The 27148-nt window shown below is 41.2% G+C and overlaps 1 protein-coding gene across 1 annotated transcript in view; it reads right to left on the bottom strand.

The window, feature by feature from the left end:
* Positions 1-27148, bottom strand: part of CDYL (chromodomain protein, Y-like) — a 170586-nt gene that overhangs the window by 121817 nt on the left and 21621 nt on the right. Inside the window, exon 4 of the mRNA XM_015420962.1 lies at positions 8157-8820. Coding sequence (XP_015276448.1) covers positions 8157-8820 — 664 coding nt within the window. The remainder of the gene's footprint in view (positions 1-8156; positions 8821-27148) is intronic.

Here is a 27148-nt window from a genome sequence, read left to right on the forward strand (position 1 = left end):
GAAGCCTTATCTCTTTCAAGGAGAAATGGTACAAGAATCCAGACTATTATTATGCATTTGTTTTAATGAGAATAATTCCTTACATAGTTGTTCATATTGGGAGAAATACAGTATTCATCAATTCTCTGATCAGAGGTCAAGATAACAATACAAGAACAGATTACTATAATAGTCTAAAGCGCAGTCACCCTTATGGTATCAAGATCTATGAAAGAGAAACTTTGTTGGACAAAATGGAAGTATCGTTAAGTCATAAAAAATGACCTAATGTGTAATTATCTATACCAGGCAAACACTACCTGCACCATGTAACCTGTTTCATGTTTCCATTCATTTATAAGAAGCGAGCAAATTATGCTTGTGTGGAGAAATACCCTCCATTCTAGCCTACAGCACACTACGGGGAGTTTGGGGACTGCAAAATCCCCACATTCATTCCCAGAAGTTTCCCTTTTGGTAAAAGGACAGGAAATAGGAGATAAGTTAATTGCTTTCAAGCATCCTTCTGCCCAGTGATGGCTTTTACAAGCAGCCAGTACTTGAGGTTTGGTTAAGCAAATGTTACTAGCCAGCAGAGACCGAAGAAAAGGCCATCTCACACCTTGGCAGGAATGTGACACCTACGAGGTCACAGAGACACAGGGGTGTCCAATGCTAGATTGTATCTTTTCCTGTGAATAACAGGAAGAGAAAGATTGACCCAAGTGGGGGTGGGAAAACAGATAAACACAGCACTGACTTACCAGTCACCGTCTATTGCAGATCAGGAGGGGGAGTGAGGCAAAGGAAGCGGCCTTCAGCAGGCTTGTGCTGTCTGCAGGCTGCAAGGGGCAGGACCGGCTGCACTGGGCTGGCCAGCAGTATCAGTGGAGGTGGCCTGGAGGGGTGGGGCTGGGATGCCCCTTTGGCTACTTAAGCCCTATGCTGCAGCCCACTTGCCCTCAGTTCTGCCTGATCGGCTTGAGTTTGGAGAACAATTGGAGCTACTCTGGAGGGCTCCAACACTGCAAGAGGAATGTGGATGATCTTTTTTGAAGCTTCCAGGCTGCACACACTTTTTTCTTTATTCCCGGAAGGGATTTAAAGGGCAACCCAGCTGATTGGTGGGAACTCCCGCATCAACTGTTCACTGGCTAGCCTTTTGAATTCTAGCAGAGCCTGCAGTTCTTGCGTGTATTCCAGCTTCAGTAGCTTCCTCTGGAAGCTTCTCTCGTCCTGACCTCAATGCCCGGTTTCATGCTATCGGTGGTCTCACCAGGGAACAAGGTCCATTTTGGCTGATTCCAACTGGGAATAACTTGGAGCTCTCACATCTGGGCTCCATGTTGATGACTCCCAATATCACATGGAATTTCTGAGAGTCACGTGGAATAACGTGGAACTCTCACATCTGGGCTCCATGTTGATGACTCCCAATATCACATGGAATTTCTGAGAGTCACGTGGAATCAACAAAGGGCAAATAGCCTAGACAAAGACTCAACGTAATGGATGACTGATAGAGTGCTGTAACGTTAAGAGTAAACAGCCTACCCTAGAATAACAGCATGTAGGGTATGTTCGTAGGAGTAACAGAAGACGGTGTGTATGCACATTTACTTTGTATACTTGCTTGATCTGTTGCTGAACAGAGTATTATGTGGACATTCTTATTTGAATGCTGGAAGTTTTTCTCCATCACCACATCAGCCCCACTCAAACATGTTACTAAAAAGGCACCAGGGAATGCAAGGCAGCTGGTTAAGAGATCACTAGATCCCAGGAGTACACAAGTGCAGCAAGTTGTTCCTGTGACAGATAATCAGAGCAAGAGGGAGACATAGGCGCTAGGCCTCTAAATGGTGATGCAGATGGAAAGCTAGCATTGCTGGCTCTTAAAGGGAGGTACTCTAAATGACTAGCTGATGGTAGCATAGATACTCTGGAAAGTCAGGTGGAATAAGGAGGCAGTGAACTTCCCATTGGAAACCCAGGACTATCACTGAGCGTTTCATTCCCCTGGAGGACCCAAAGTGGAATGGCACTCACAGGTCAGCAGGACTGTTCTGCAACAGCTTGCTTATATAAAAGCAAAACTAAGAGGAACTAAATACAGTTTCAAGTTTGAAACTGGTTATAATATACCAGCTAAGAGCAGAGCAGAGAGCCAGAGGCTTCTAGCTGAGGTCTTGCTCCAAACACAAAGTCATCAAGTGGTCTCAGACAAGCCACTATGAGACACCATGCCAAACCAAGAGTAAAAACAAATAAACAAAGAACACATTGCTTGATGTGATGTCTGAATTGACAAGCCATAGTTAAGGCCATTGATCTACCTTTGCATGCTACCGTACCTAAAGACTAGAATGCTGAGTAGATGGAAAATGGAAGCAGACAAGAAGCTCTCAATTACTGTTTGTTGTTTGTTTTTTGAAAGTTCAAGCTATGGCTATAAACTATGAACAGAATAAACTATGGCTCAGCATTAGAAAGAGAGAGAGAATCGAACAATCTAAAGAGGTAAAAATGGTGCATATCTTTATATCTAATTCTGAACATGGCCTTAGAGTGCAAATTAAAAAAATTTACAATATGAGGCCATGTGAAGAAACGGGGGACCTTTCTATAAATCCAGGGGAACTCAGTTCAAAGAAAAAATCCAAAACATTTTTAAATAGTTTTTAAAAAACAGAGAATTTGATCTCAACTCAATCAAAAAAAATAATGCTGACTGAGACTTCACAAGGTCACTGTCAGTGTTACATTCATGAATTAAAAAAAATAAGGATATCATATCACTTGGTCTGAATTTGCAGATTTATCTGGATATTGACATTTGTGGAACTTAAATTTATTTAACTAGACCTGGTTAGAGTAGATAGATAAAGTCCTAACTGAGGGGGTAGGTATAAATCTGGCAGTAGTGCTGGCCAAGTTCAGAGCCAGGGTGAATTCACCCAAGTTTTGGAAGGCCACTTGCTGGCAGCAATTTACATCAGTGGTAAGGTTGATTATCTAAAAAATAAATAAGTAAAAACTTGTGTCTCTGTCTGAATACTTTAAAAAAATATATCAATAAATACTTTAAAAAATTAGATGGGCAAGAAAACATGGCAAGCACCTTGAGACATCTGTTTATGGAAGAACTTTGCCTAACCCAGCCACTGATTGGCTATGTGGCCAGGGGGGCATAGAGATGGTGCTGGATAGCAATCAACTTAACCTTAGTTGCTGTACATCATGGGGGGGGGGATGTTGGGGGAACTCAGCACCTCTTGGCGCAATTCAGAAAATGAGGTGCCAAAAAAGTTTCTTCTTGCCACTCTCACTTGCTAAAAACCAATAAACAACTAATAATGTATCGTCCCTCTGACCGTAAAGATATCCTTGAAAGTGTAAGCAATGCAATCTGGAATCTCAGAAATCAGGGATGCATTTTAAGTTATACACCAGCTTTTTAACTGTTTCAACCCATAGTGCTAGTATAACCTTATAAGGCCCTCAGCTCATGCTTGCCATGAACCCAGAGCACCATGCTGTTCTTTGGAGGAAGTTAACAAGCCCCACTCTCCTGTTATGGTCCATTTTGGAGCAGGCTCGGAAAAAAAATAAGTAACAGTTGAGGACGGGGGGAGAAAGCAGTAAGAGGAAGGCTACAGATGGCGGACATGGCAACAATAGGAGGGTTGGAGGAAGGAGCAAGATGGCGGTATTAGAGAAGAGAAGGTGGCAGTGGTGACGGAGGCAGTTTAAGGGGAATGAAGGAGAAGATGGCAAAAGACACAGGGAAGGAAAGAGGAGGTGGGGACCGGGGGGGGGGGAAGGATTTTCTCAGCCCTTGTGTTCCTCAGCGGGTTCCCCACTTGTGAGATGCTAAATCAGAAAGTGAAAAGAACAATGCATTCTTTTGCACGAAGACAAGGGTAACAATATATTTTCAAAAAGGACTGGATCTGTAGCATGGATTTTCAAGATTCTCAAAAGTCAATTTCAACATGCACACTGGCTTTCACATACAGACCAACAATATTTTTGGTAACATGCACAGCACTTCTACTGGAACACTTGGTTTAGACCAATGATTAATGGGCACCCATACAGCCCCCAAGGAGACAAAACATGGGAAGTATGTGGGATTTTCAGCAGCCGTTTCCACCCCCACCCCCTGGAAATAGGAATCAAATCCAACATTAAGAAGCTGGCTGGATGGCTCTTAGACATCAAGGCCCCATTAACTGTATGATCTATGTACTATATCTATATCTAGATGCGTAAAGTTGCCTTGTTTTAATCTTTCACTTGTGGCTTGAGGGGGTATTTAATAACAATGAAGAAGTGAGCAGTAACTCATGAAAGCTCATCCCCTGCCACAAATTTTGTTAGTCTTTACGGTGCTACTGGCCTCTTGCTCTTTTCTACTGCTACAAACAGACTAAAACGGCTACCCGTCTTGGTATACTTAATAAGCAGTTGCAGATTAAAGGTTAAGAAGTACTGGTTTACATTAATCTTTTCAGAGGGAACAGAAGCCACTAACATCTGACTGCTGTTTCTAGTTGTAACCGGAGTAAGCAGTAGTGCTGTTCCATGGAGCAGGGAGGAGAGACCACAGAATGAGATAACCTGCCTTACTGACCAGCATGACTCAGTCATGAGGCAAACAACTTAAGCTTCCTATCATCTGTTCTAATAATTAAAAAATAGAGGCGGGAACCTCAGAAATCAGGCTATAATTTAATCACATGTCCTAAAAATGTTAATGAGTCCAGGATTCTGACCTTTTAAAGATGCATCTCTTTTTAAAATGAACTCAATGAGGAAGCACTCTAATTCTGTACAGGTTAACATAAATCAGTTCTTTCAACAACAGATCTTGGACCAATTGTTTGATGTTTTCTAGATAAGGAAGTCGCCCTCTTATCAGCTGCATCAAGTATCTATACACAACATATTGTTTTGTCTGAACAATCAAGATGAAATTCCAACAAGATAGCTTAATCTAACCTAACTTTCCCACACAGTAAAAATGTGACCACAAACTCAAATATTCCCCTTAAAAACAAAAAAATTCCTACCACTACAGTGGAGTTTTGTCGTACTAGTTTGGTTGGGGAGGGGCCAAGGCTCAGTTGTAGAGCATCTGGTTGGCATGCAGAAGGTCCTGGGTTCAATCCTCAGCATCTCCTGCATATAAAAAGTCCTTCCTAGAAATTGCATACTTACTAACCAAGTGGGATAACACATGACAGTGGCCGAGCCTATGAAATCCTACCTCCTCTGGGCCAATGATCCTAGAACTGGCCATCCAAACTGAAGTCTGCTCAACAGAAATGCTATGTAGATCTTACCTACAAAGTGATAACAAACTGATGGGTCAAAAGTTCTTAGGACTGTTCTGATCTCCAGCTTCATGGATTGGGACAATTATACTATTTAAATTATGTACTGGTCAAAGACTGTAATAATAAACTAACTGATTGACAATTATACTAGATCACTATTCAGGAGGATTCACTCCAGTAGAATTCACCCTAGTAAAAAGATTTGCCAAAAAAAGCACCCACCACTCCATGTTATGAATAATAAATTCAGAGACCATGGAGAGCCAATGACAATCTGAGTAAACAGCACTTACTCTGATGGACCAATGTTCTGATTCAGTATAAGACACCATCAACATGCTCTGTGCCCATACAGCCAGCCTGGGGAAAGTCATCCCCGATTTGAGGGCTGGACCGGGTGCTGGCATCCACCCTGGAGCCAGGCCCCGAGGAGATGGCTGTTCTCCATGGGTCAGGGCCTTGGCAGACAGGTTGCTGGTGGGCAACACCACCAGGTTGCAGGCTCTCTGGAGGTGTGAGCACTGCAAAGAAGTGCAGAGGCTATAGGCCAACAGACATGGCCAGAGGGAACAGTGGGTGGAAGAGGCTGGGGAGAAGAACGTGCAGCCCAGCACCTATGCCTCAAAGAACCCAACCAGGGAGAAGCCCCACTACATGTGGCCAGGCCTTTTAACTCTTCAAGTCACAGATGGGAGCATTTAACTTTGCCTATCATGAAGTCAGGTTTGAATCCCCATTAGTATTATTTTGCACCTGTTCTCTGATCAAATCAAGACACAAGTCCCAAAACTTTTTTGTTTATAGAATTTTATTTAAAAGTCCCAAAACTTTTATCGGCCAACTCAGAATATCCAAGTAGCCATTTATCCTGCTCCTTGCTGGCAGGTAGATAAATTGTTGTCTCTGTCGTGCTTATTTGTCTCCATAAAAAGGAAATCACCTCCTCTCAGTCTGAAATCCAGAGCGTTTATTGGTTTATTTATTTATTTATAATTTTGGAATTATGAACCTCCCTATTCTGGAGTACATAGCGCTCTGGGTGATGAACACTATTAAAATAAAATACACCATAAACACTATTAAAAATATAATAAATACATCATTACATCCTTAAAAACAACCCCCAGATGGCGTTAATGAATCCATCTTTAACCAGTTTCAGACTGTGTTGCCACCTCTTGAGCAGGATAAGGAGGCAGAGAGAAAAAAGAGAGGAGAGAGGAGGGTGCCAGACACAATATTACCTGTCGCTGTCCTCAGCCAAAAACCTGGCAGAAAATAATGTTTTCTGAGATCAGGGCCTCCATAAGTATTAAGGCACTGTGCATTCCTCTATCATAAGGAACATTTCTGCTCAATCACTGCTCAGAAACAGGAAAATCATGGTGAGGGAAGAAGAAATGCTGCGACATAGCTCGCTAACAAATTTCAATTACTCTTTCCTATGACAGTAATGTTTTTCTTGGGTGGGAAGAAGAACACAGTAGACAACAAATGGCAGCCAGACACTCTAGCATGTCTTTATGTGCTCCTCTTAAAATGGGCACAGTTTAAGATAATAGTTTTATCCACACAACTTCCTAAACAATAGGGGGGAAATCTCCTCTTCAAATGCAACTGGGTGGAACTAAGAGACCTTGGTAACCTGACTTGATGTTTACAAGGGCCAGAAAGCAGTATCACAATACAAGGAAGTTGCCCTGACCTGGATAGCCCAGGCAAGCCTGATCTTGTCAGATCTCAGAAGCTAAGCAGGGTCGACTCTGGCAAGTACTTGGAAGAGAGACCTCCTTGGAATACCAGCAGTCGGGAGGCAGGCTCGATTCAGCCACCTCTCTGACTATCCTTCAGGCCCCCAGTAGGGGTCAGTCACCAGAGGTCGCCATGACTTCCAGGTGCACACACACTCACATGCACATATGAAAAATACAAAAAAAAGCCAAAAAAAAAAGACAATACAAGGAATTTCTGTGCTTCTGAGGGATACAAATAAGGATGGTTAAAAATCCCACTGATGTTACTTATCATACAGCCCTTATTTGTTGTTGGGCATCAGCTGCGTTTCTGGCAAAAACATTTCACCATTTTTGGCTTTCTAGTTCACCCAGCTGCAGAGTTTGGCTTCAGTTTTGCTCTCTGGCAGGTATAATTTAGTATTCTCCTTTTTTTTTTTTTTTAATGGCCTTAGCCGAGCACATATATTCTGATGTATATTTTATGAATGTACTGGGGAACAGATTAAATGAATGTCTTTAAAAGCACAATAATTTTGCTTTTTTGGAAAGGTGCATGGAGGGGGATTAAGAATCCTTTCGGCAAGGAGAGGGGAAGGGGTAACACACTAGCGAACTACAATAGAAGAATTCATACCATAACAAAAACCGTAGCTTCCATGATAAATACTGCTCCCATTCCTAAAATCCACAACACATCATATTAGGCCTAGCCTCAAGACATGTCAGCAATACCACTCTGAGTCCCAGGAGAAAAGACAAGATAGAAAGATATAATTAAACACAAAAATATATATAATTAAATAAACACAAGGAACCACACAACAATAGTGAATGCTCAATTTGACATATCAGGCTACATACATAACTTACATTCACTTTAGGAGAGTTAATTCCAATAGATTTCAAGGAAGAGGCCGGGGAGCTGTAAGTGCTTTTGTAGAGTTCTCAAATAAATAACGAGAAATTGTGTACAGGATAATAATTAATCCAAAACCAAGAACATATTGATGCAAGAGATCAGCTGAACAACTATGCTGAAGTTTTTACAAGAACACCAAGTGATTTTTGGCAAATTTTGCAGCCAGCAATACACACTTACCTTTTCCATTTATTGTTAATGCAGATGCAATGGTAGTGGTTACTGGTACAGGTAACTGTGGCACTAACGGATGTATTCTTGGCCTACTCCCCATTCTGGCACGCTCTTCTCCAGGTCCTAATAAGGCTCCAACTGGTTTTTCTGCTGCCACTTCAGGTGCTACAGAATCTTCCTGATCCTGTTCTATGCGGTCCAGCTTACCAGGGCTTTCATTCTGAAATCCATCCACTGCTGTCCGACTTTTAATAGGACTTTTGGGCACAAGGATTTTGATACCTGATTTTGAAAGATCCATATTTTTTCTACCAGAGAGGGGATTGGTATTTTTCCGAAACTTCTGGGCAGAAGCAAACAACTGGTTAGTTTTTGATTCATGGTCTTTCCCAATAACTAAAGACTTGGGAGAAGTCTTTGAAAACGAACTATTGGTAGATCTAGAAATTTGTTTTCTTGCATTATTTGGAGAAGTCCTGTTTGTCCTTGTTAATGTGCTTTCTTTTTGTTTTTCACTGTGATGTCTATTGAATTCATGTATATATTCCTCACAATTCACAAGGTGCTGTTCAGGTTCCCACGTGTCATCTTCACTCTCATAGCCTTTCCATCGCACTAAATATTCTGTTTTTCCTTTCTTGTTTTTCCTCTTATCAACAATTTTCTCTACCTGTTGAAAGAAAAGTTAGAGGATGATGAAGATGCATTTATGAAAGTTTTAAAGTGACAAGTCAGATGTGCAATGAAACACTTGTCAAGAAAATCTTTCTGTAATAAACTATTATTTGTCTGCTCAGCAGTAGTAGTGCTCTTTCAGTCATGCAAAATGCATTACATTTGCTAAGGAAGCCCTGGTGTTTTTGGTGAAACACAAGAATGGTACAGTCTTTTACCTTTAGCTGTACCTCATTTTTGGAATATTCTTGGACTAGTCACATCTCCATTACCTAAGATGGAAAGTGTCTCCAGTGGGAAGTTCAAAGCTGGATAAGGCTTACTCATTCGACACAATAGAAAAGAGCAAGAATCCAGTAGCACCTTAGACTAACAAAATATGTGGCAGGGTATGAGCTTTCGTGAGTCACTGCTCACTTCTTCAGAACTCTCCACATATTCATTCCTTCCCTACTCCTATAGCTAAAAAGTGCATGTTTCTTGAAATTATAATATTCAACCATTCATACTACTTAACGGTCACCATACTACAAGATAACATCCCAATTTTATGTGTAAAAATCTACAGATAAATCATCAAGATAGATATAAAGTAGCACACTCTTATGTAACTTCCCAGAAGTAAGATCTGATGCTAGATCTTAATTTCTCATTTAAATTTCTAGAATATTACGCCCTTTTCAAGATGCACTACATTCAATAAAACCTTGGCATGAATACAGAAACTGAGCATCTCTGGAACTGTACTAATGCTCACTTCCTAAGAGCTCTATGAAATTTAAGTAATATCTATACATCAGACAGAAAGGCAATATGAAATTGTTAGTAGAACCTGAGGTAGCTTGAAGGTAACCGAGTTTGGTTTCCAGTTTCAAAGACAAAGTCAATTGTATCCATTTCATTTTGAACATCTACATCAAAAGTAATGTTTACATGGCTGAAATTTATACATTCAGAATGTTAGTTTTTGGAATGCTGAGATATTTATTCTGACATTTGCAATGTCTCTGCTCTATCCTTCGTATACATTAATCAGGAATACTTCCTGAACAAGCCCCACCGAAATGGCGCTCACAGAAGTTCACAATAGATTGTGCCTAATTCTTTGATGAGTCACCAGCACATTTAAGTACGCTGAGAGGAGGAGCAGAATGGAGAGGCAAGGTCACTCAGTGATGGAGAGAATTCATTTTTAGCACAGGCAAGACCAGAAACTGTTGTCTCCTCCTTTGCCATCTATTTATTTATTAGATTTTTTAGTTGCCACTCATCCAAAGGGTCTCATGGCGACTTACAACATTAAAAGCAATAAGGTAAAAACAACATAAAAACATATAACACAAAATATTAACATTAAAAGATTAAAAGACGTGTCTGTCACCAAACCACTATTAAGACAGCTCAAATACATGGTTACTCTCCAAAAGCCAACCTAAATAATTCAGCTTTGCATGCTCTGCAAAACAGGGCATGGGTATCATCTGAGAATGCATTCCACAAGATAGAGGCCACAATTTAGAAGGCCCTTACTCTGGTGACCACTAACCAAGCCATCCTGGGGTCAAGCAGCTGCAAGAGGCCCCTTGAGGATGACTGAGAGGCGGTCCCATAGGCAGGAGGGTCCCAGACCATTAAGGGATTTGAGAGTTAACATCAACACCTTGAATTGGATTCGGAGACTAATTGGTAGCCAGTGCACCTGTCGCAGAATTGGAGTAATATGAGCTGACCATGATGCTCCAGTCGGCAACCTGGCAGCTGCATTCTGAACCACTTGCAGTTTCCAAAGCGTTTTCAAGGGTAGCTCTACATAGAGCAAATTGCAGTAGGCCAACCTGGACATGAACGTTGCATGGATCAATATGGCATGGACTGACCCAGACAAATAAGGAGCCAGCAGGCAGGCCTGGCACAGGTGAAAAAATGCTGACTGCACTACTATGGACACTTGTTTATCCAGTGACAGAACAGAATCCAACCACACCCCAAGACTCTTTACAAAGTCTACAGCTGTCACTATTGAGTCACAGGAGTTGACCCTCCAGCTAGCATTTCAGTCTTTCCCAGACACATGACCTCTGTCTTGGATGGATTCAGCTTCAGCCAGCTCCCCCTTAACCACTGCCACTGGCTGCTTATCCAGCAGGAGGAAGAGCCAAGTCTCATCAACATATTGATGGCACCCAACTCCAAACAGTGTCAGACAATGGCTTCTGACAGTCCTTTTTCTTCAAATTACCCAAAGCTAATATTTTCACCATTAGGTAGAAACAAGGGGCGGACCCGCGATACTCGCAGGGGGGGAGGCAGAGGAGAAAGCAGGAGGAGGAGGTAAATACCCCCCCATCCTGCCGGTTCCCCCGTCTCCTCCACCCCCTTGATCTCCCCCCCATTGCCTTCCCCCCCGGCTCCTCGCTGCTCTCTCCCCCCCATCCCGGCAACAAAGCGAGGGCCGAGCAGCTTTCCTCTCGGCCCTCTCTACTCTTCCCCCCCATTCCATCACCTAAGTGAGGGCCGCTTGGCCCTCACTGCTCTCTCCTCCACCCCCACCCCGGCACCAAAGCTGCTGCTCCTCGCTGCTCTCTCTCTCCGCCCCCGCGGCAGCGGCGGGAGGCCGGCTGCAGAGCGTTCCCTGCGCATGCGCAGGGGACACTCTGTCATTTTTGGGGGGATTTAAACATCCCCCTGATATTTTTACAGGGTTTCTGATTTTTGTGCACACCTGGGGACCGCCCTACGTGTGCACAAAACTCTCCCTCCCCTCCAGGTCCCCCCGATGTGCGGGGATTAGATATATAGATGACTCTGATCTATAACTACCTTAAAAGAACCATATTTATTAAATTAGGATGACATTGACTCTCATACATTAACAGAATAAGGAGGATCTATAAGAACAAGCACATCAATTCAAAATACAAACTATATGGCAAGGAAAAATGTGGTTGTCAACTTAGCATCAAAGAGAGTGGACACCCAAGTACACTAAAAACTGGCCATAATAAATTTGGTCATCAAGGACATGAGGAGGAAGGAGTGAAGCTGTATATAGAGCACGTTTTATAGACCTGTGGAATCATTTAAGCTTCTAAAGACAGTAGACTAAATCCTGTGATCAGTCAAAAGAAAGTGCAGCATTCCATGTACACAATTGTACCTGTAGTATTTCTTTGAAAAAATTAATTTTTTGATAAAACAAATGCAGAAGACATAGTATGGGCAAAATTCAAGTAACAACAACCACAGCTAGATGCTCAGTTTATGTCTGGTTGAACAAGAAGAATATCTGCCAGTCATTAGGCAATGAGGACCCAGCCACATCCATCTGATGAAGTAGGCTATACTCCATGAAAGCTAAAGCTAGAATAAAAATCTGTTAGTCTCTATGATGCCACAAGACTACAGAATAGTGTATGCTCAAAATTGGAAACTGGACAGAATACCAGGGGTAGAAGAATGGATTAAAAAACTGCTTTTGATGGTAGAAATGGACAAAATGACAAGAAAACTGAAAGATTTGGAGGCGGAAGAATTTTTTGTGGACTGGAAAGATTTTAAGGACTATTTAGAGAAATATTGGGATGTGAAGGACAATCTGATTTGCTTTGAAAATTATTAAGTGGATGTAAAAGAGAAAAGAAATGGACTTATAATGATATATATGTGATCATTTGTTACCTATAGCTATATGATAAAAGATTAGAGACATGTTCGAATTTAAGGTTTGAGCTGGTGGTGGGTACGCTGTTGGAAGCCTACGAAAAGGGGGGGGAGAAAGAAGAAAAGGATATATATTAAAGTTGATATAATGTGAACGTGTATTATCCTAATAAAAGTTGTTTTTTAAAAAAAGACTACAGTTTAATTTTTGCTGTTGCAGACTTGCACAGCTATTCTTCTGAAGTAAATCTGAATTATTTCAATTCTAGTGTTTTTCAGCTACACATATAGCTTTTCCTCATTTTGCTGAAAAACAATCTGAGCATTTGATTTCTTCCATTATTTAAGAAAACTTCTGTGAAGTTAGTGAAAAAACAAATATTACACAGCATACGATTTTGAAAAGTTCTTAAGAATATCAAGAACCAGTTTAAAAAATGATCATCCTACACAAGAAGGATGTATATAACATGTCTTAAACTAAACTGGTACAATTTAATTCTCATGAGTACACACCCAGGGAAACAGAAGTCATTCCTGAAAGCGATTCTACATGACATTTGCCCCCTCTAGTTTTACAAGGTGCACACATAGAGAACTTCACAAAGGCAGGCAACTTAAAAACCTGTTACAAAATGAGAATTTGCAATTACAGGCCAAAATTATCTTTTTATTAGTGTGATGACAGTAATGCTACACAATTTGAGGGCACAGATGTGGCTCCTGCAAAATGCAACCAGAAGGCATTTGTACAGGCTAATCTTTTCCACATTACCCCCCAGCTTCTTGCAAATCAAAAAGGTTATGAGAGACCTGCATGAACTAAAATACATGCAATAATATAGACTGTTGTAATGAGGAAGGCGAATTCTTCACCAGGAATTTGTGTTTTCAACTTTCCTAGCTCTTGTAAAGTATTTTCTGGTTTGGAACAAATGAACTACTTTTTTGACAAGCCATTACTCATTCAAAATGTGTACTATGAAGATTTTAATGTGTACGATGTGTACTATGTGTGTACTATGTGTACTACGAAGAATTTACATAATTCCTGTGTTTACTGTTGACATATCCAGCGTGTTTTCAAATATATGTTCATTGTTTAAATGTGATTAATATTAACCACAGTATCATATAAGTCTATGATAATGCACTACTGAAGACTTCAGTGTTGTCAGTGTTATACAGTTAGGCTCAGAATGTATGATTGGCCTATGGTAAGTCTCCACAGCAGAGTAGGGATTCACACCTGGGTCTCCCAGACCCTAGTCTGAAATGTAACCACCACACTGACTTTTGTGTAGAGCTTGCTGTTGAACAGCAGTGAGCAGCTGAACCTGGGTGACTCATGGAAACTGCATGGTAGCAAGTCACCTGTGGCTGCTAGGCCTGGCCCTGATGAGTCCTACCTCAAAGGCCAAAACAGCTCTGGAAAGGGTTCTAGCCCCTCCCCCACCTTCTACTGACAGAAACCAAGACTTGAATGCAGGCAATACTGTTGGGGTCCAGCAATAGCCACCAAGGTGTTTGTTTCTTAAAGCTACAGTCGCTGTTTCTGTCATTTGTTGGGGGTTAACCTTCCCATACAAGTTTTTTTGTTTTGATTTTCTTCTGTTTTTTAGATTTTAGATTTTCTACAAATGTGGGGCTATCTTTAGGTTTATAGAAAGATTTGTCTGATCTGCCCATGGCTCCAGTCTCTGGATTTAAGTATCCACACAGGGGGACCATGTTGAGAATTAGATTTATTGATTCTAAAGAATAGTGAAATAAATGCTTTCTATACTAAGGAACAGTGAAATAAAGCACAAATCAATATTCACCATTTTATGAAGACTTTACTGCATTTCTAGGCCATTTCTAGAGAGAACATCAAAATTTAGGTACAACAGAAAGTTTTGATCCCCAGCATGTTAAATAAATGCACAAAGGTACTTTATGCACAGCTAAATATGCACATGCATCAATGAGATGAATTTTAACTTGATAGTTTAAAATGTAATTTACAAGTAAATCATTGGGAATTTTCTTCATTGAAGAACTACAGCAAAACTGGGTAGATAAAAATCAATTTTTTTTAATTTAAATCAGATTTTTTAAAATTTAAATTGGATTTTTTAAATAAAATGCTTTTTGAGGAAAAATCTATCTAAAGATAGTTTTCTGTTTAAGAAACATTATTCATCATGAAATAAGGATTAGTTTTTAATCATGTAGCATGAGGCTGTATATTCATTCTATTTACATTTTTTGGTAAATGAATTCCATTAATCCATTCACAATGTCATGCTCTTCCAGAAGTTTCTGTAAGATTATTGGGCAACTTTTCTATCTAGAAGATACTATCAGATGCTTGGTTTTACAGTTCTCAGAACTGTGAACTTGTGTCTGCAGAGATCACACGCCTCTTCTTCACAGCAAAAATATTATAAGATAAACATACAGACCTCCGTCCTATTGATTCTCTGCAAATCTATGTATACAGAATCAACTTCTTATCTCTTAAGTGCTAAGCTTCAAAAAGTTCAATGAATATAAGAGTGTTTGGGGTGGAATAGGTCTGGATGAATATTGGAATTTCTAGCACTTTAATATTGTTGACTTCAACACTGTTTATATTATTGTATCACTCATCTAAATTGGTATCAATTGTGATGAATGTGTTTTATATATCATGAAGTTTTATCTTGTTGGAAGCTGCCCTGAGCCAGCCTAGGCCGGAATGGGCGGGATAAAAATCAACCAACCAATCAATCAATAAATAAGGAGAAGACATTAAGAGGTAAGCTGAGGAGGGAAGGGCAAGCAGTACAAATGAAAGTGAAACTTTCTGAGCAGAATACTCCAGAAATCTTAAGATCTTTGTGAGCATGTCCTCATGGATGTTTAAGCAAATACAAGAATAGATATGCTATATAATGTTATTATTTTAGTTAAACAAAAGAACTTAAATGCTTAATTATTATTTTTCTCCTTCCAGTAAAGTACAGCAGAGAAGTTGTCCAAATATGAATTGATTAACCTATTAAACTGGAGACAGTTCACCTTGCAATGATTTCATAATTATCTGTTTCAAGTAGTAAATAACCATCAATTTTCTGATATAACTAAAACTAACCTGAAAAGTTATTATACTAAAACAAAACCTTCAACTGGCTTGTAAATATTAAGGCTGGCAAGAATGAACCTTAATGTAGAAAACCATGATTTAAATCAAGTCTTACTGACAAGTAATTTCAATTGTGATTTAAATCGTGATTTGATTTAATTTGATTTAAACCAAATCCACCTTGAAAACTGGCATATGTCTGATAATAAAAAGGAAAGGGTGATGCTAGATAGATCGAATAAAACCATCTGGAACCTTCATTGCCTAGACTGTTCCTTTGGAGCCCGATAATATATTTTTGAAGGTGTATCACATTCTATTCACAATTCAAAAACATTACATATTTTGACAAATGCCACTTGACAAATGGCAAGAATACACAGAAGAACTATACAAGAAAGACCTTGATGTCCTTGACAACCACGACGGTATAATCACTGACCTCGAGCCAGACATCCTGGAATGTGAAGTGAAATGGGCCTTAGAAAGCATTGCTAACAACAAAGCTAGTGGAGGTGATGGTATCCCAGCTGAGCTATTCAAAGTCTTAGAAGATGATGCTGTTAAAGTGCTGCACTCAATTTGCCAGCAAATTTGGAAAACGCAACAGTGGCCACAGGATTGGAAAAGGTCAGTATACATTCCAATCCCAAAGAAGGGCAATGCCAAGGAATGTTCAAACTATCGCACAATTGCACTCATATCACACGCTAGCAAGGTCATGCTCAAGATCCTACAAGCTAGGCTTCAACAGTACATGGATAGAGAACTGCCAGAAGTACAAGCTGGGTTTTGAAGAGGTAGAGGAATTAGAGATCAAATTGCCAACATTCGCTGGATTATGGAGAAAGCAAGAGAGTACCAGAAAAACATATACTTCTGCTTCATTGACTATGCTAAAGCTTTTGACTGTGTGGATCACAACAAACTATGGCAGGTCCTTAAAGAGATAGGAGTACCAGACCACCTCACATGTCTCTTGAGAAACCTGTATAAGGGCCAAGAAGCAACAGTTAGAACCGGATATGGAACAACTGATTGGTTTAGCATAGGAAAAGGAGTACGACAAGGATGTATATTGTCACCTTGCTTATTTAATATATATGCAGAGTACATCATGCGAAATGCTGGCCTGGATGAATCACAAGCCGGAATTAAGATTGCTGGGGAAAAGATCAACAACCTCAGATATGCAGACGATACCACTCTAATGGCAGAAAGTGAAGAGGACCTCAAGAGCCTCTTGCTCAGGGTAAAAGAGGAGAGCGCAAAAGTGGGCTTGAAGCTCAACATCAAAAAAACTAAGATCATGGCATCCGGCCCCATCACTCCTTGGCAAATAGAAGGGGAAGTCGTGGAAGTAGTGACAGACTTCACGTTCCTGGGATCCCAGATCACCGCAGACTGTGACTGCAGCCATGAAATTAAAAGACGCCTGCTCCTTGGGAGGAAAGCGATGGCGAACCTAAACAGCATGATAAAAAGTAGAGACATCACCCTGCCAACAAAAATACGCATGGTCCAAGCAATGGTATTCCCAGTAGTCATGTATGGCTGCGAGAGTTGGACTATAAGGAAGGCCGAGCGCCGAAGAATAGATTCTTTTGAACTATGGTGCTGGAGAAGACTCTTGAGAGTCCCTTGGACTGCAAGAAGATCAAATCAGTCAATCCTAAAAGAAATCAACCCTGACTGTTCCCTGGAAGGCCAGATAATGAAACTGAAGCTCAAATACTTTGGCCACCAAATGAGAAGGGAGCACTCACTGGAGAAGACCCTGATGCTGGGAAAGATTGAAGGTCAAAGAAGACGGGGACGGCAAAGGATGAGATGATTGGACAGTGTCAGCGACGCAACGAACATGAAATTGAGCCAAATTCAGAGGACAGAGGAAGATAGGAGAGCCTGGCAGGAGCTGGTCCATGGGGTCGCGAAGAGTCGGACTCGACTGTGCGACTGAACAACACTTGACAAATGGTTACAGTGCTGATTATTTATGTAACACTTAAAAGTTAATACCTTAAATACAAAATTATAAGTTCATGTAACTCATAGTATCATATGTATTAACATTTCTGTTGTGTCACAAAGGCTCCAAGCAAAAATTAATACTTGACAATTTAACAAATGAAGGTGTGCCTGTACATTTGTGAAGAGAAGAACAAAAGTAGTATAACATGAGCAGATTGTGTCAAGGGGGTGCTACGTGATATCAGCTTACTGATTTAGGCATAGCTATCCATATAACTTATCTTCAACCAATGTTTCTCAAGGTCTTTAAAGATGGGCCTCCCTCCTGAACTGCCTTCTGAACATCAGAACATCCTGCACATGAATGTGAAGTACGGCAAATGGGTATTCAACACTTCAGTAAGAAAAGTATTCCACCTTCTGCCATCCACAAGTTTGCCTAACAATGAGGCCTAGTCAGATGTTCTGGGCACTGCCTGAAAGGACAGAAAACAGACCTTACTCTTTATGTTAAAAAAAATAAAATAAAAGTTTTCAAATTTTAATTTATAGTTCATTGCCATAGTTACAGGAGGATACCCAAAACGTGTCTAAGTAAATTAGTATAAAAAGTCACACCATCCCCTCATTCTGTAGCCATTGTATACACACAAGTTATACTTATCAAAAAAATGTTAAGTAACATGAAAGTCCCTTGAAATATCCATTTTATTTTTATACAGTTATTTTCATACAATTCTTTCAAAATATTCCTGGGTCAAAGCACAAGGGAATTGCTAGCATTTGAAATGGAAAAAAATACATGGTACATGGTCAAACTTTTATAAATGCGTTGTATAATTGATATACAACCAATTTAGAAGGAAACAAAAACTTTACTTTTAATCATATGCAAAAGACTTACACAAAAATACAAGGTGGAATGCAGAAAATTCATTTATTAATTATTTATTTATTAAATTTTTATCCCACCCTCCCAGCCAAGGCCGGCTCAGGGCAGCTTACAGACGGATAAAATTCCCTTAATACAATCATAATAAAATCACATACATTAATAAATACAGCATTAAAATTCAAACAAGATAAAGTGCTAGCAGCATTCCTCATATTCCAATTGACTCTTTGGCCTTCTGCAGCTATCTCAGGTCACTGGCACGGCTGTGTTTAAGGGACCTGGGGGCCAGGGCTCCACCAGAGTAGATATTGTTGGCGGTGGAGGTGTTAGTGGTGGCGGCTCTAAAAGCCTGGCAGAAGAGCTCCATTTTACAGACTCTGCAGAACTGTGAAAGGTCCCGCAGGGCCCTAGTCTCTTCCAGGAGCTCATTCCACCAGAGTGGAGCCACCACTGAGAAAGCCCTGGCCCTCGTTGCCACCAGTCTGGCCTCCTTGAAGCTTGGGAGAGCCAGCTGGTTCTGGGTCCCCGATCACAGTGTCCTTTGGGGTACATATGGGTTATGCAGGACCCTAGCCATAAAGGGTTTTAAAGGTCAAAACCAGCACCTTGAAGCGGACCCGGTATGCTATAGGCAGCCAGTGCAACATCTTTAGCACAGGTTGGATGTGCTCCCGAATCGGGATTCCCACCAACAACCTGGCTGCAACATTTTGCACTAGCTGCAGCTTCTGGATTTGTGACAAGGGCAGCCCCATGTAGAGGGCATTAGAGTAATCCAATCTTGAGGTGACCATCGCATGGATCACTGTTGCCAGGTCACTGCGTTCAAGGAAGGGAACCAGCTGCCTAATCGGCCGAAGATGGTAGAAGGCCGACTTGGCAGTAGCTGCTACCTGGGCCTCCATTGTTAAGGAGGCATCCAGGAGCACTCCTAAACTCCTAACCTCTAGCACTGGCACGAGTAGTGCCCCATCGAAGGTTGGGAGCGGGATCCCTACCCTTGGACCGCTCCGACTCAGGTGCAGGACTTCCATCTTCGTCAGATTCCATTTCATCCGGCTCAGCCTAAGCCAACCAGCCACGGCTTGTAGCACTGGACCTAGGTCTTCCGGTTTGGATTCAGACCGGCCATCCAACAACAGATAGAGCTGGGTGTCATCCGCATATTGGTGACACCCCAGCCCATGCCTCCAGGCAATATGGGCAAGAGGGTGCATATAGATGTTAAAAAGCATCGGGGACAGCACTGCCCTTTGAGGCACTCCACATTCCAGTGGGTGCCTTAGGGATAGCTGATCCCCCAGCGCCACCTTCTGTCCCTGATCTTGGAGAAAGGAAACAAGCCACTGCAAGGTTAGTCCCTGAATTCCAATGTCAGTGAGGTGGTGGGTCAGTAGCTGATGGTCGACTGTATTGAAGGCGGCCAATAGATCTAACAACAGCACTGCCGATCCGCCCCGATCCAGGTGCCTCTGGAGGTCATCTGTGAGAGCGACCAGTGCTGTCTCTGTCCTGTGGCCTGGGCGGAAGCCGGACTGGAAGGGATCTAAAATATTGTATGAGGTACTTAAATCGACAATTTAATGATGCAATGGAATCCCCAATTCATGTATGTATTTGTGTTTTGTTTGTTCTTTATAAAATAATTTTAAAAAAAGAAATGGAAAAAAATGAGAATAGTAGCCTTTTCCCTGCAATCAAGGAAAAGAGAACTTTCTTGCTTCAGTAGAGGAAAAATACATTTCCTTCACTGAATCGCTTTTCACTAATGGCTCGTGGATTTAAATGTATCCTTATAGCTAAAATGTGTTCATATTAAATGAGATTGATTGTGGGATTATTAAACAAGTCATTTAACATTCAGTTTCTAACCATTTATTACCGGAGGTAGTATCTTGCTCATCATATTGCTATTTATCATGCACTGACCCTTGTGTCAAGAACACTTCAAACACATTTAGTTATTTGCCAAACAGTGAGGAGAAAACAAAAGGCAATGTGTTTCGATAAGGCATAATTAATATTGTTGAAGTAGGATAACAGACTGCTTTGGGGGGAAAACTTCGTTTTTTAAAAAAATGACAGATTTATTAATACTGGAGAATGTTGATTATACATACAATAAATGCTACTAAATTAAGTAATACAAAATTAACACTGCTTCCTTTAGTGTAGAACAGTAAAGCAGCTATAATATTTTACATTACTGTACTTAAAAATTCCTTGCACTAAGAATTATTAACCTTTCACCTGTTACTGAAGGATCCTGAAAAGTATGCTCCGGAAAATCTATGAGATTCTTTCTTTTCTTATGTATCTGCTAATTTCTTGACACAAGTTACAGCTCAGCAGGGTTTACGTGATCACCTATGGTCCCATATTCTGCTGTCACGGAAAGCAGTGTTAGCAAAAACAGCAATACATCATCTGCTGGATCTTTCTGTCACAAGTAGCCCAGTCAAGTTGTCACCTCCTGAGAATACATTCTTGTCTGACCAGCAACTTGGTGAGATCTGGCACATGAAATAAAGCTGCTACGGCTATAAAGATAAACACTTCTCATGTAGTTTAAAGTGATAAAATACCAAATCTCATTTTTGCTGCTAAAACAAAGATGAAAGCGGCAGATGAAAAATTCCACAAGTTTGTCACAAGAAATCAGACAAGTGGCTAGTGTCGCAGTCAACAGACATAGATCATATGGACACAGTTCAGCTACGATGCATTTTTCCCTCCCTCTCAAGATAAAAGAACATTTTGTCCAATTTTAAGTCATCCAAATTAGAATCTTAGAGGAAAGTAGTAATCCAATTTATTTGGTAGGTCAAGACTTCCAGGGTCAGTGTTTCAAAAGGTGGGGAAAAGACGCGCCTGGCATTTCCATAATCAGATTGTTGTTCTAAATAATTCTAATTATCTGTAGCCTTGTGGAATAAAAATCTTCTGGGACTGCTAACATGGTGACAGGTATTTCTTTTTTCTTCCCATTTTTATGAAAATTTCAGCTGATGGGTAGGTCTACTGAAAAGCACTCTTAAGATAGATTGGTCTCAGCTGCAACACATGTTTTAAAACCTGTTATACAACTGTCATGGGAAAGCAGAGCTGATACTAATTTAGGATATGATTACTTAGCTTCTTCATTCTGTTTTTTTTTTTTAAAGAACACATACTTTGTCACGGATTTTTTTTTTTGGTAAACAAATTTTTTATTTTCTCAGGAATACAACATATAAAACTTTTCATTCTATCAATTGTCTACCCCATTCCCAGTTCCTCCCCTCCCTCCAATGGCTTCCCACAATGCTTCCACCCCTGCTCCAAATTACTTCATATCATCAACAATATCAGTTTCTCATCATTACAATCTAAAGATAACATCGTTTGACTTAATATTGATCTAAACATATTAAGTTTTGTTTCACATCCCAGTTCTTTTCCAGATAAATTTTAAAATCATTCCATTCTCCAAAAAACTCATCGTCTTCTTTGTTATTCAGTTTTTTTGTAATCTTATCCATTTGTGCCATGAACAGAACTTTTTGTATCCATTCTTCAACCTCTGGTACCTTTTCTGTCTTCCAAAACTGAGCATAAATCATTCTCGCTGTCACTATCAGGTACCAGAGTAAAGTCTTTTTAGTCGTATTGACTTCTTCCATTTTAAGTCCCAAAAGCAGAATTTCCGGTGCTTTTTTAAAAGAACATTTCAATATTTTTTGCATTTCATTGTGGACTTTTGTCCAAAAGTCTACAGCTTTCTCATATTGCCCAAACTGTCAAAAGTGGCCGTCGCTCGCTTCGCACGATTGCGAAACGCTTCAGTCCTCCATCTTAGCTAGACCGGAAGCCTACTTTGTCACGGATTTGGCGTTCTTCAGTAACCTACAATAGTCTTTTAGTCAACCACTTGTTCACTCTTCCAGCGAAATACTGTCTGAGCAGTTGCCAGACCCACCATTCAAACACCACCTGGTGACACGTCAAAGATATGCAAGAAGGTCAGTAAGAGTTTTAATGCACTGTTCACTTATGTGTTTTACACCTTGAAGATAAAACCCTCAAAGTCATACAAATTAATTTTCAGCATTAGAAGTACAGTAATATTATTAGAATATGTTTTACTGGTGTAATCAGCATAGGTAATCTTGATGGGAGAATACCACAGGAGGTCTCCCCCCCTCACACACACACTTAAAGAACTTTTAAGCAACTGCAAATTCTCCTCTGCCCCCAGCTTTTCTGTCCAACTATCTGTTACAGTGTGGGAGTAGCAATGAGAACACAATGATGCACACTGGGATAATGAGTACACTGCCAGGACCCCAACTGGCCATCCTGGGAGATCACCAAGTCAGCATTCAAACTACCGGACAGGGGTCACGTCAAGGATTTGTCTTGTTAGTAGGTAGGTTAATAGAGGTTTTTTGGCAGAGCATCTTGGTCATATTCTAGATTGTACTGAATCCAGGCTGTTCTTCCACTTCAAGATTACGGTACTAACCTTTAACGCCCTATGCAGCCTGGGATCAACATGTCTGCAGAAATGCCTCTTCCCCATGTGCCCCATAGAGCCCTGTGCTCTGCAAAGCAACATCTGCTGGTAGTGCCCAGCTTGAAGGATGTCTGTTTAGCCTTGACCACGGCATTTTCTGCCCTTGCTCCAGCCTGGTGGAACATGCTCCCACTGGAGATCAGGGCCTTATGGGATTTAATGCTTCATCAGCCTAAGGTGGCTTCCTGGGTTGGATTAAGACTAAATTGGTATTTTCCACTGATGCCCCCAACCCACTGAAGATCTCCCTCGTGTCATTTCTGATGTGCCTGGGTATATCCCCCCAAGAGCATCATTCACTTAACTATTAAAATGTGCTTTGCTGGGGGGTCTGCTTCTCATATCCATTCATCAAATCCATTTAGGTACTTAACCACTTCATTTGCTTCATGCTGACCTCTTAGGAAAAACTTTTTAATATGATTGGCTTGGGACATGATTGGTTGACTGATTTTAAAAAAAAAATTAAAAAGCTTGAAAATTGCTGGGACATGGTGGCTTCCGGAAGACCTCTTTCTGTTAATGTATTTTTAATTTTTATTTTATTGGCTTTATATCCTACCCTCATCGCAAGCAGGCTCAGGGTGGGTCACAACAGTTAAAATACAGTAATAAATCCAATCCCCCTCATGGATCACTGCCGTGGCGAGGGGGCTTGCGCGGTTCGATGAAGCTGTGGGCTATGCCGTGAAGGGCCATCCAGGACGGACAGGCCACAGCAGAGAACTCAGACCAAGTGTGATCCACTAGAGAAGGAAATGGCAACCCACTCCAGTATCTAAAAAGATATGACGCCGGAAGATGAGCCCCTCAGGTCGGAAGGTGTCCAATATGCTACTGAGGAAGAGCAGAGGGCAAGTACAAGTAATCCCAGAAAGAGTGAAGTGGCTGGGCCAAAGCCGAAAGGACGCTCAGTTGTGGATGTGTCTGATGGTGAAAGGAAAGTCCGATGCTGCAAAGAACAATATTGCATAGGAACCTGGAATGTAAGATCTATGAATCAAGGCAAGCTTGACGTGGTAAAAAATGAGATGGCAAGACTGAACCTCGATATTTTAGGAATCAGTGAACTTAAGTGAACAGGAATGGGCGAATTTAACTTTTTATTTATATCTACTACTTTATTTATATCTAGCATTGTATCTACTACTGTGGCCAGGAATCTCGTAGAAAAAATGGTGTGGCCTTTATAGTCAACAAGAGAGTGCAAAAGGCAGTACTGGGATACAATCTCAAAAATGACAGAATGATTTCGGTCCGATTCCAAGGCAAACCATTCAACATCACAGTAATCCAAGTCTATGCCCCAACCACTGATGCAGAAGAGGCTGAAGTGGACCGGTTCTATGAAGACCTACAACACCTCCTAGAACTAACACCAAAAAATGATGTCCTCATCATCATAGGGGACTGGAATGCTAAAGTAGGAAGTCAAAAGGTAACCGGAATAACAGACAAGTTTGGCCTTGGAAAGCAAAATGAAGCAGGGCAAAGGTTAACAGAGTTTTGTCAAGAGAACACACTGGTCATAGCGAACACCCTTTTCCAACAACCTAAGAGGCGACTCTACACATGGACATCACCAGATGGGCAACACCGAAATCAGATTGACTATATAATTTGCAGTCAAAGATGGAGAAGCTCTATCCAGTCAGTAAAAACAAGACCTGGAGCTGACTGTGGTTCAGATCATGAGCTACTCATTGCAAAATTCAGACTTAAACTGAAGAAAATTGGGAAAACCACGAGGCCATTCAGGTTTGACCTAGATCGCATCCCTGATGAATATACAGTAGAGGTGAAGAATAGATTCAAGGGTCTGGATTTGATAGATAGAGTGCCTGAAGAACTATGGACAGAGGTTCGTGACATCGTACAGGAGGCAGCAATCACCACCATACCAAAGAAAAAGAAATGCAAGAAAGCAAAATGGCTTTCTGATGAGGCTTTACAAATAGCAGAGGAAAGAAGGAAAGCGAAAGGCAAAGGCGAAAAGGAAAGATTTACCCAACTGAACGCAGATTTCCAGAGAACAGCAAGGAGAGATAAGGAGGCCTTCCTGAATGAACAGTGCAAAGTAATAGAAGAAAACAATAGAATGGGAAGGACTAGAGATCTCTTCAAGAAAATTGGAGAAATCAAGGGAGCGTTCCATGCAAAGCTGGCCATGATAAAGGACAAAAACGGTAGGGACCTAACAGAAGCAGAAGAGATTAGGAAAAGATGGCAAGAATACACAGAAGAACTATACAAGAAAGACCTCAATGTCCTTGACAAACACGACGGTATAATCACTGACCTTGAGCCAGACATCCTGGAATGTGAAGTTAAATGGGCCTTAGAAAGCATTGCTAACAACAAAGCTAGTGGAGGTGATGGTATTCCAGCTGAGCTATTCAAAGTCTTAGAAGATGATGCTGTTAAAGTGCTGCACTCCATTTGCCAGCAAATTTGGAAAACGCAACAGTGGCCACAGGATTGGAAAAGATCAGTATACATTCCAATCCCAAAGAAGGGCAACGCCAAGGAATGTTCAAACTATCGCACAATTGCACTCATATCACACGCTAGCAAGGTCATGCTCAAGATCCTACAAGCTAGGCTTCAACAGTACGTGGATAGAGAACTACCAGAAGTACAAGCTGGGTTTCGAAGAGGTAGAGGAACTAGAGATCAAATTGCCAACATTCGCTGGATTATGGAGAAAGCAAGAGAGTACCAGAAAAATATCTACTTCTGCTTCATTGACTATGCTAAAGCTTTTGACTGTGTGGATCACAACAAACTATGGCAGGTCCTTAAAGAGATGGGAGTACCAGACCACCTCACATGTCTCTTGAGAAACCTGTATAAGGGCCAAGAAGCGACAGTTAGAACCGGATACGGAACAACTGATTGGTTCAGCATAGGAAAAGGAGTACGACAAGGATGTATACTGTCACCTTGCTTATTTAATATATATGCAGAGTACATCATGCGAAATGCTGGCCTGGATGAATCACAAGCGGGAATTAAGATTGCTGGGGAAAAGATCAACAACCTCAGATATGCAGATGATACCACTCTAATGGCTGAAAGTGAAAAGGATCTAAAGAGCCTCTTGCTCAGAGTAAAAGAGGAGAGCGCAAAAGTGGGCTTGAAGCTCAACATCAAAAAAACTAAGATCATGGCATCCGGCCCCATCACTCCTTGGCAAATAGAAGGGGAAGTCGTGGAAGTAGTGACAGACTTCACGTTCCTGGGATCCCAGATCACCGCAGACTGTGACTGCAGCCATGAAATTAAAAGACGCCTGCTCCTTGGGAGGAAAGCGATGGCGAACCTAAACAGCATGATAAAAAGTAGAGACATCACCCTGCCAACAAAAGTCCGCATGGTCAAAGCAATGGTATTCCCAGTAGTCATGTATGGCTGCGAGAGCTGGACTATAAGGAAGGCCGAGCGCCGAAGAATAGATTCTTTTGAACTATGGTGCTGGAGAAGACTCTTGAGAGTCCCTTGGACTGCAAGAAGAACAAATCAGTCAATCCTCAAAGAAATCAACCCTGACTGTTCCCTGGAAGGCCAGATAATGAAACTGAAGCTCAAATACTTTGGCCACCAAATGAGAAGGGAGCACTCACTGGAGAAGACCCTGATGCTGGGAAAGATTGAAGGTCAAAGAAGACGGGGACGGCAAAGGATGAGATGGTTAGACAGTGTCATAGATGCAACGAACATGAAACTGAGCAAACTTCAAAGGACGGCGGAAGACAGGAGGGCCTGGCGGGAGATGGTCCATGGGGTCGCGAAGAGTCGGACTCGACTGTGCGACTGAACAACAACAACAACAACAACAATAAATCCAATACAAATACAAATCATAAAAAGTTAAAATTTCTAAAATCAACACAGATCTCAATTTCCTCCAGTTTTGGGCCTATGTTGACAAAAATAGGACCCACTCAGCAGATACCACAGTGATCTGTACAAAGGGCAGTTCACCCAGGCAGTATAGACAGGGGAGGCCAAAGTGTTTAGACATCCGCCACCTCAGACAAAGCCCTGACGGACAGATGTCACAAACATGGAAAAATAAAAGGGAAGACTGATATCTCAGGCAATATCTTAAAACCTGTTTGTGACAGCATCCC

This window comes from Gekko japonicus, unplaced genomic scaffold (assembly GCF_001447785.1).
Source record: "Gekko japonicus isolate JY-2015 unplaced genomic scaffold, Gekko_japonicus_V1.1 scaffold366, whole genome shotgun sequence".
Taxonomy (NCBI): Eukaryota; Metazoa; Chordata; class Lepidosauria; order Squamata; family Gekkonidae; genus Gekko; species Gekko japonicus.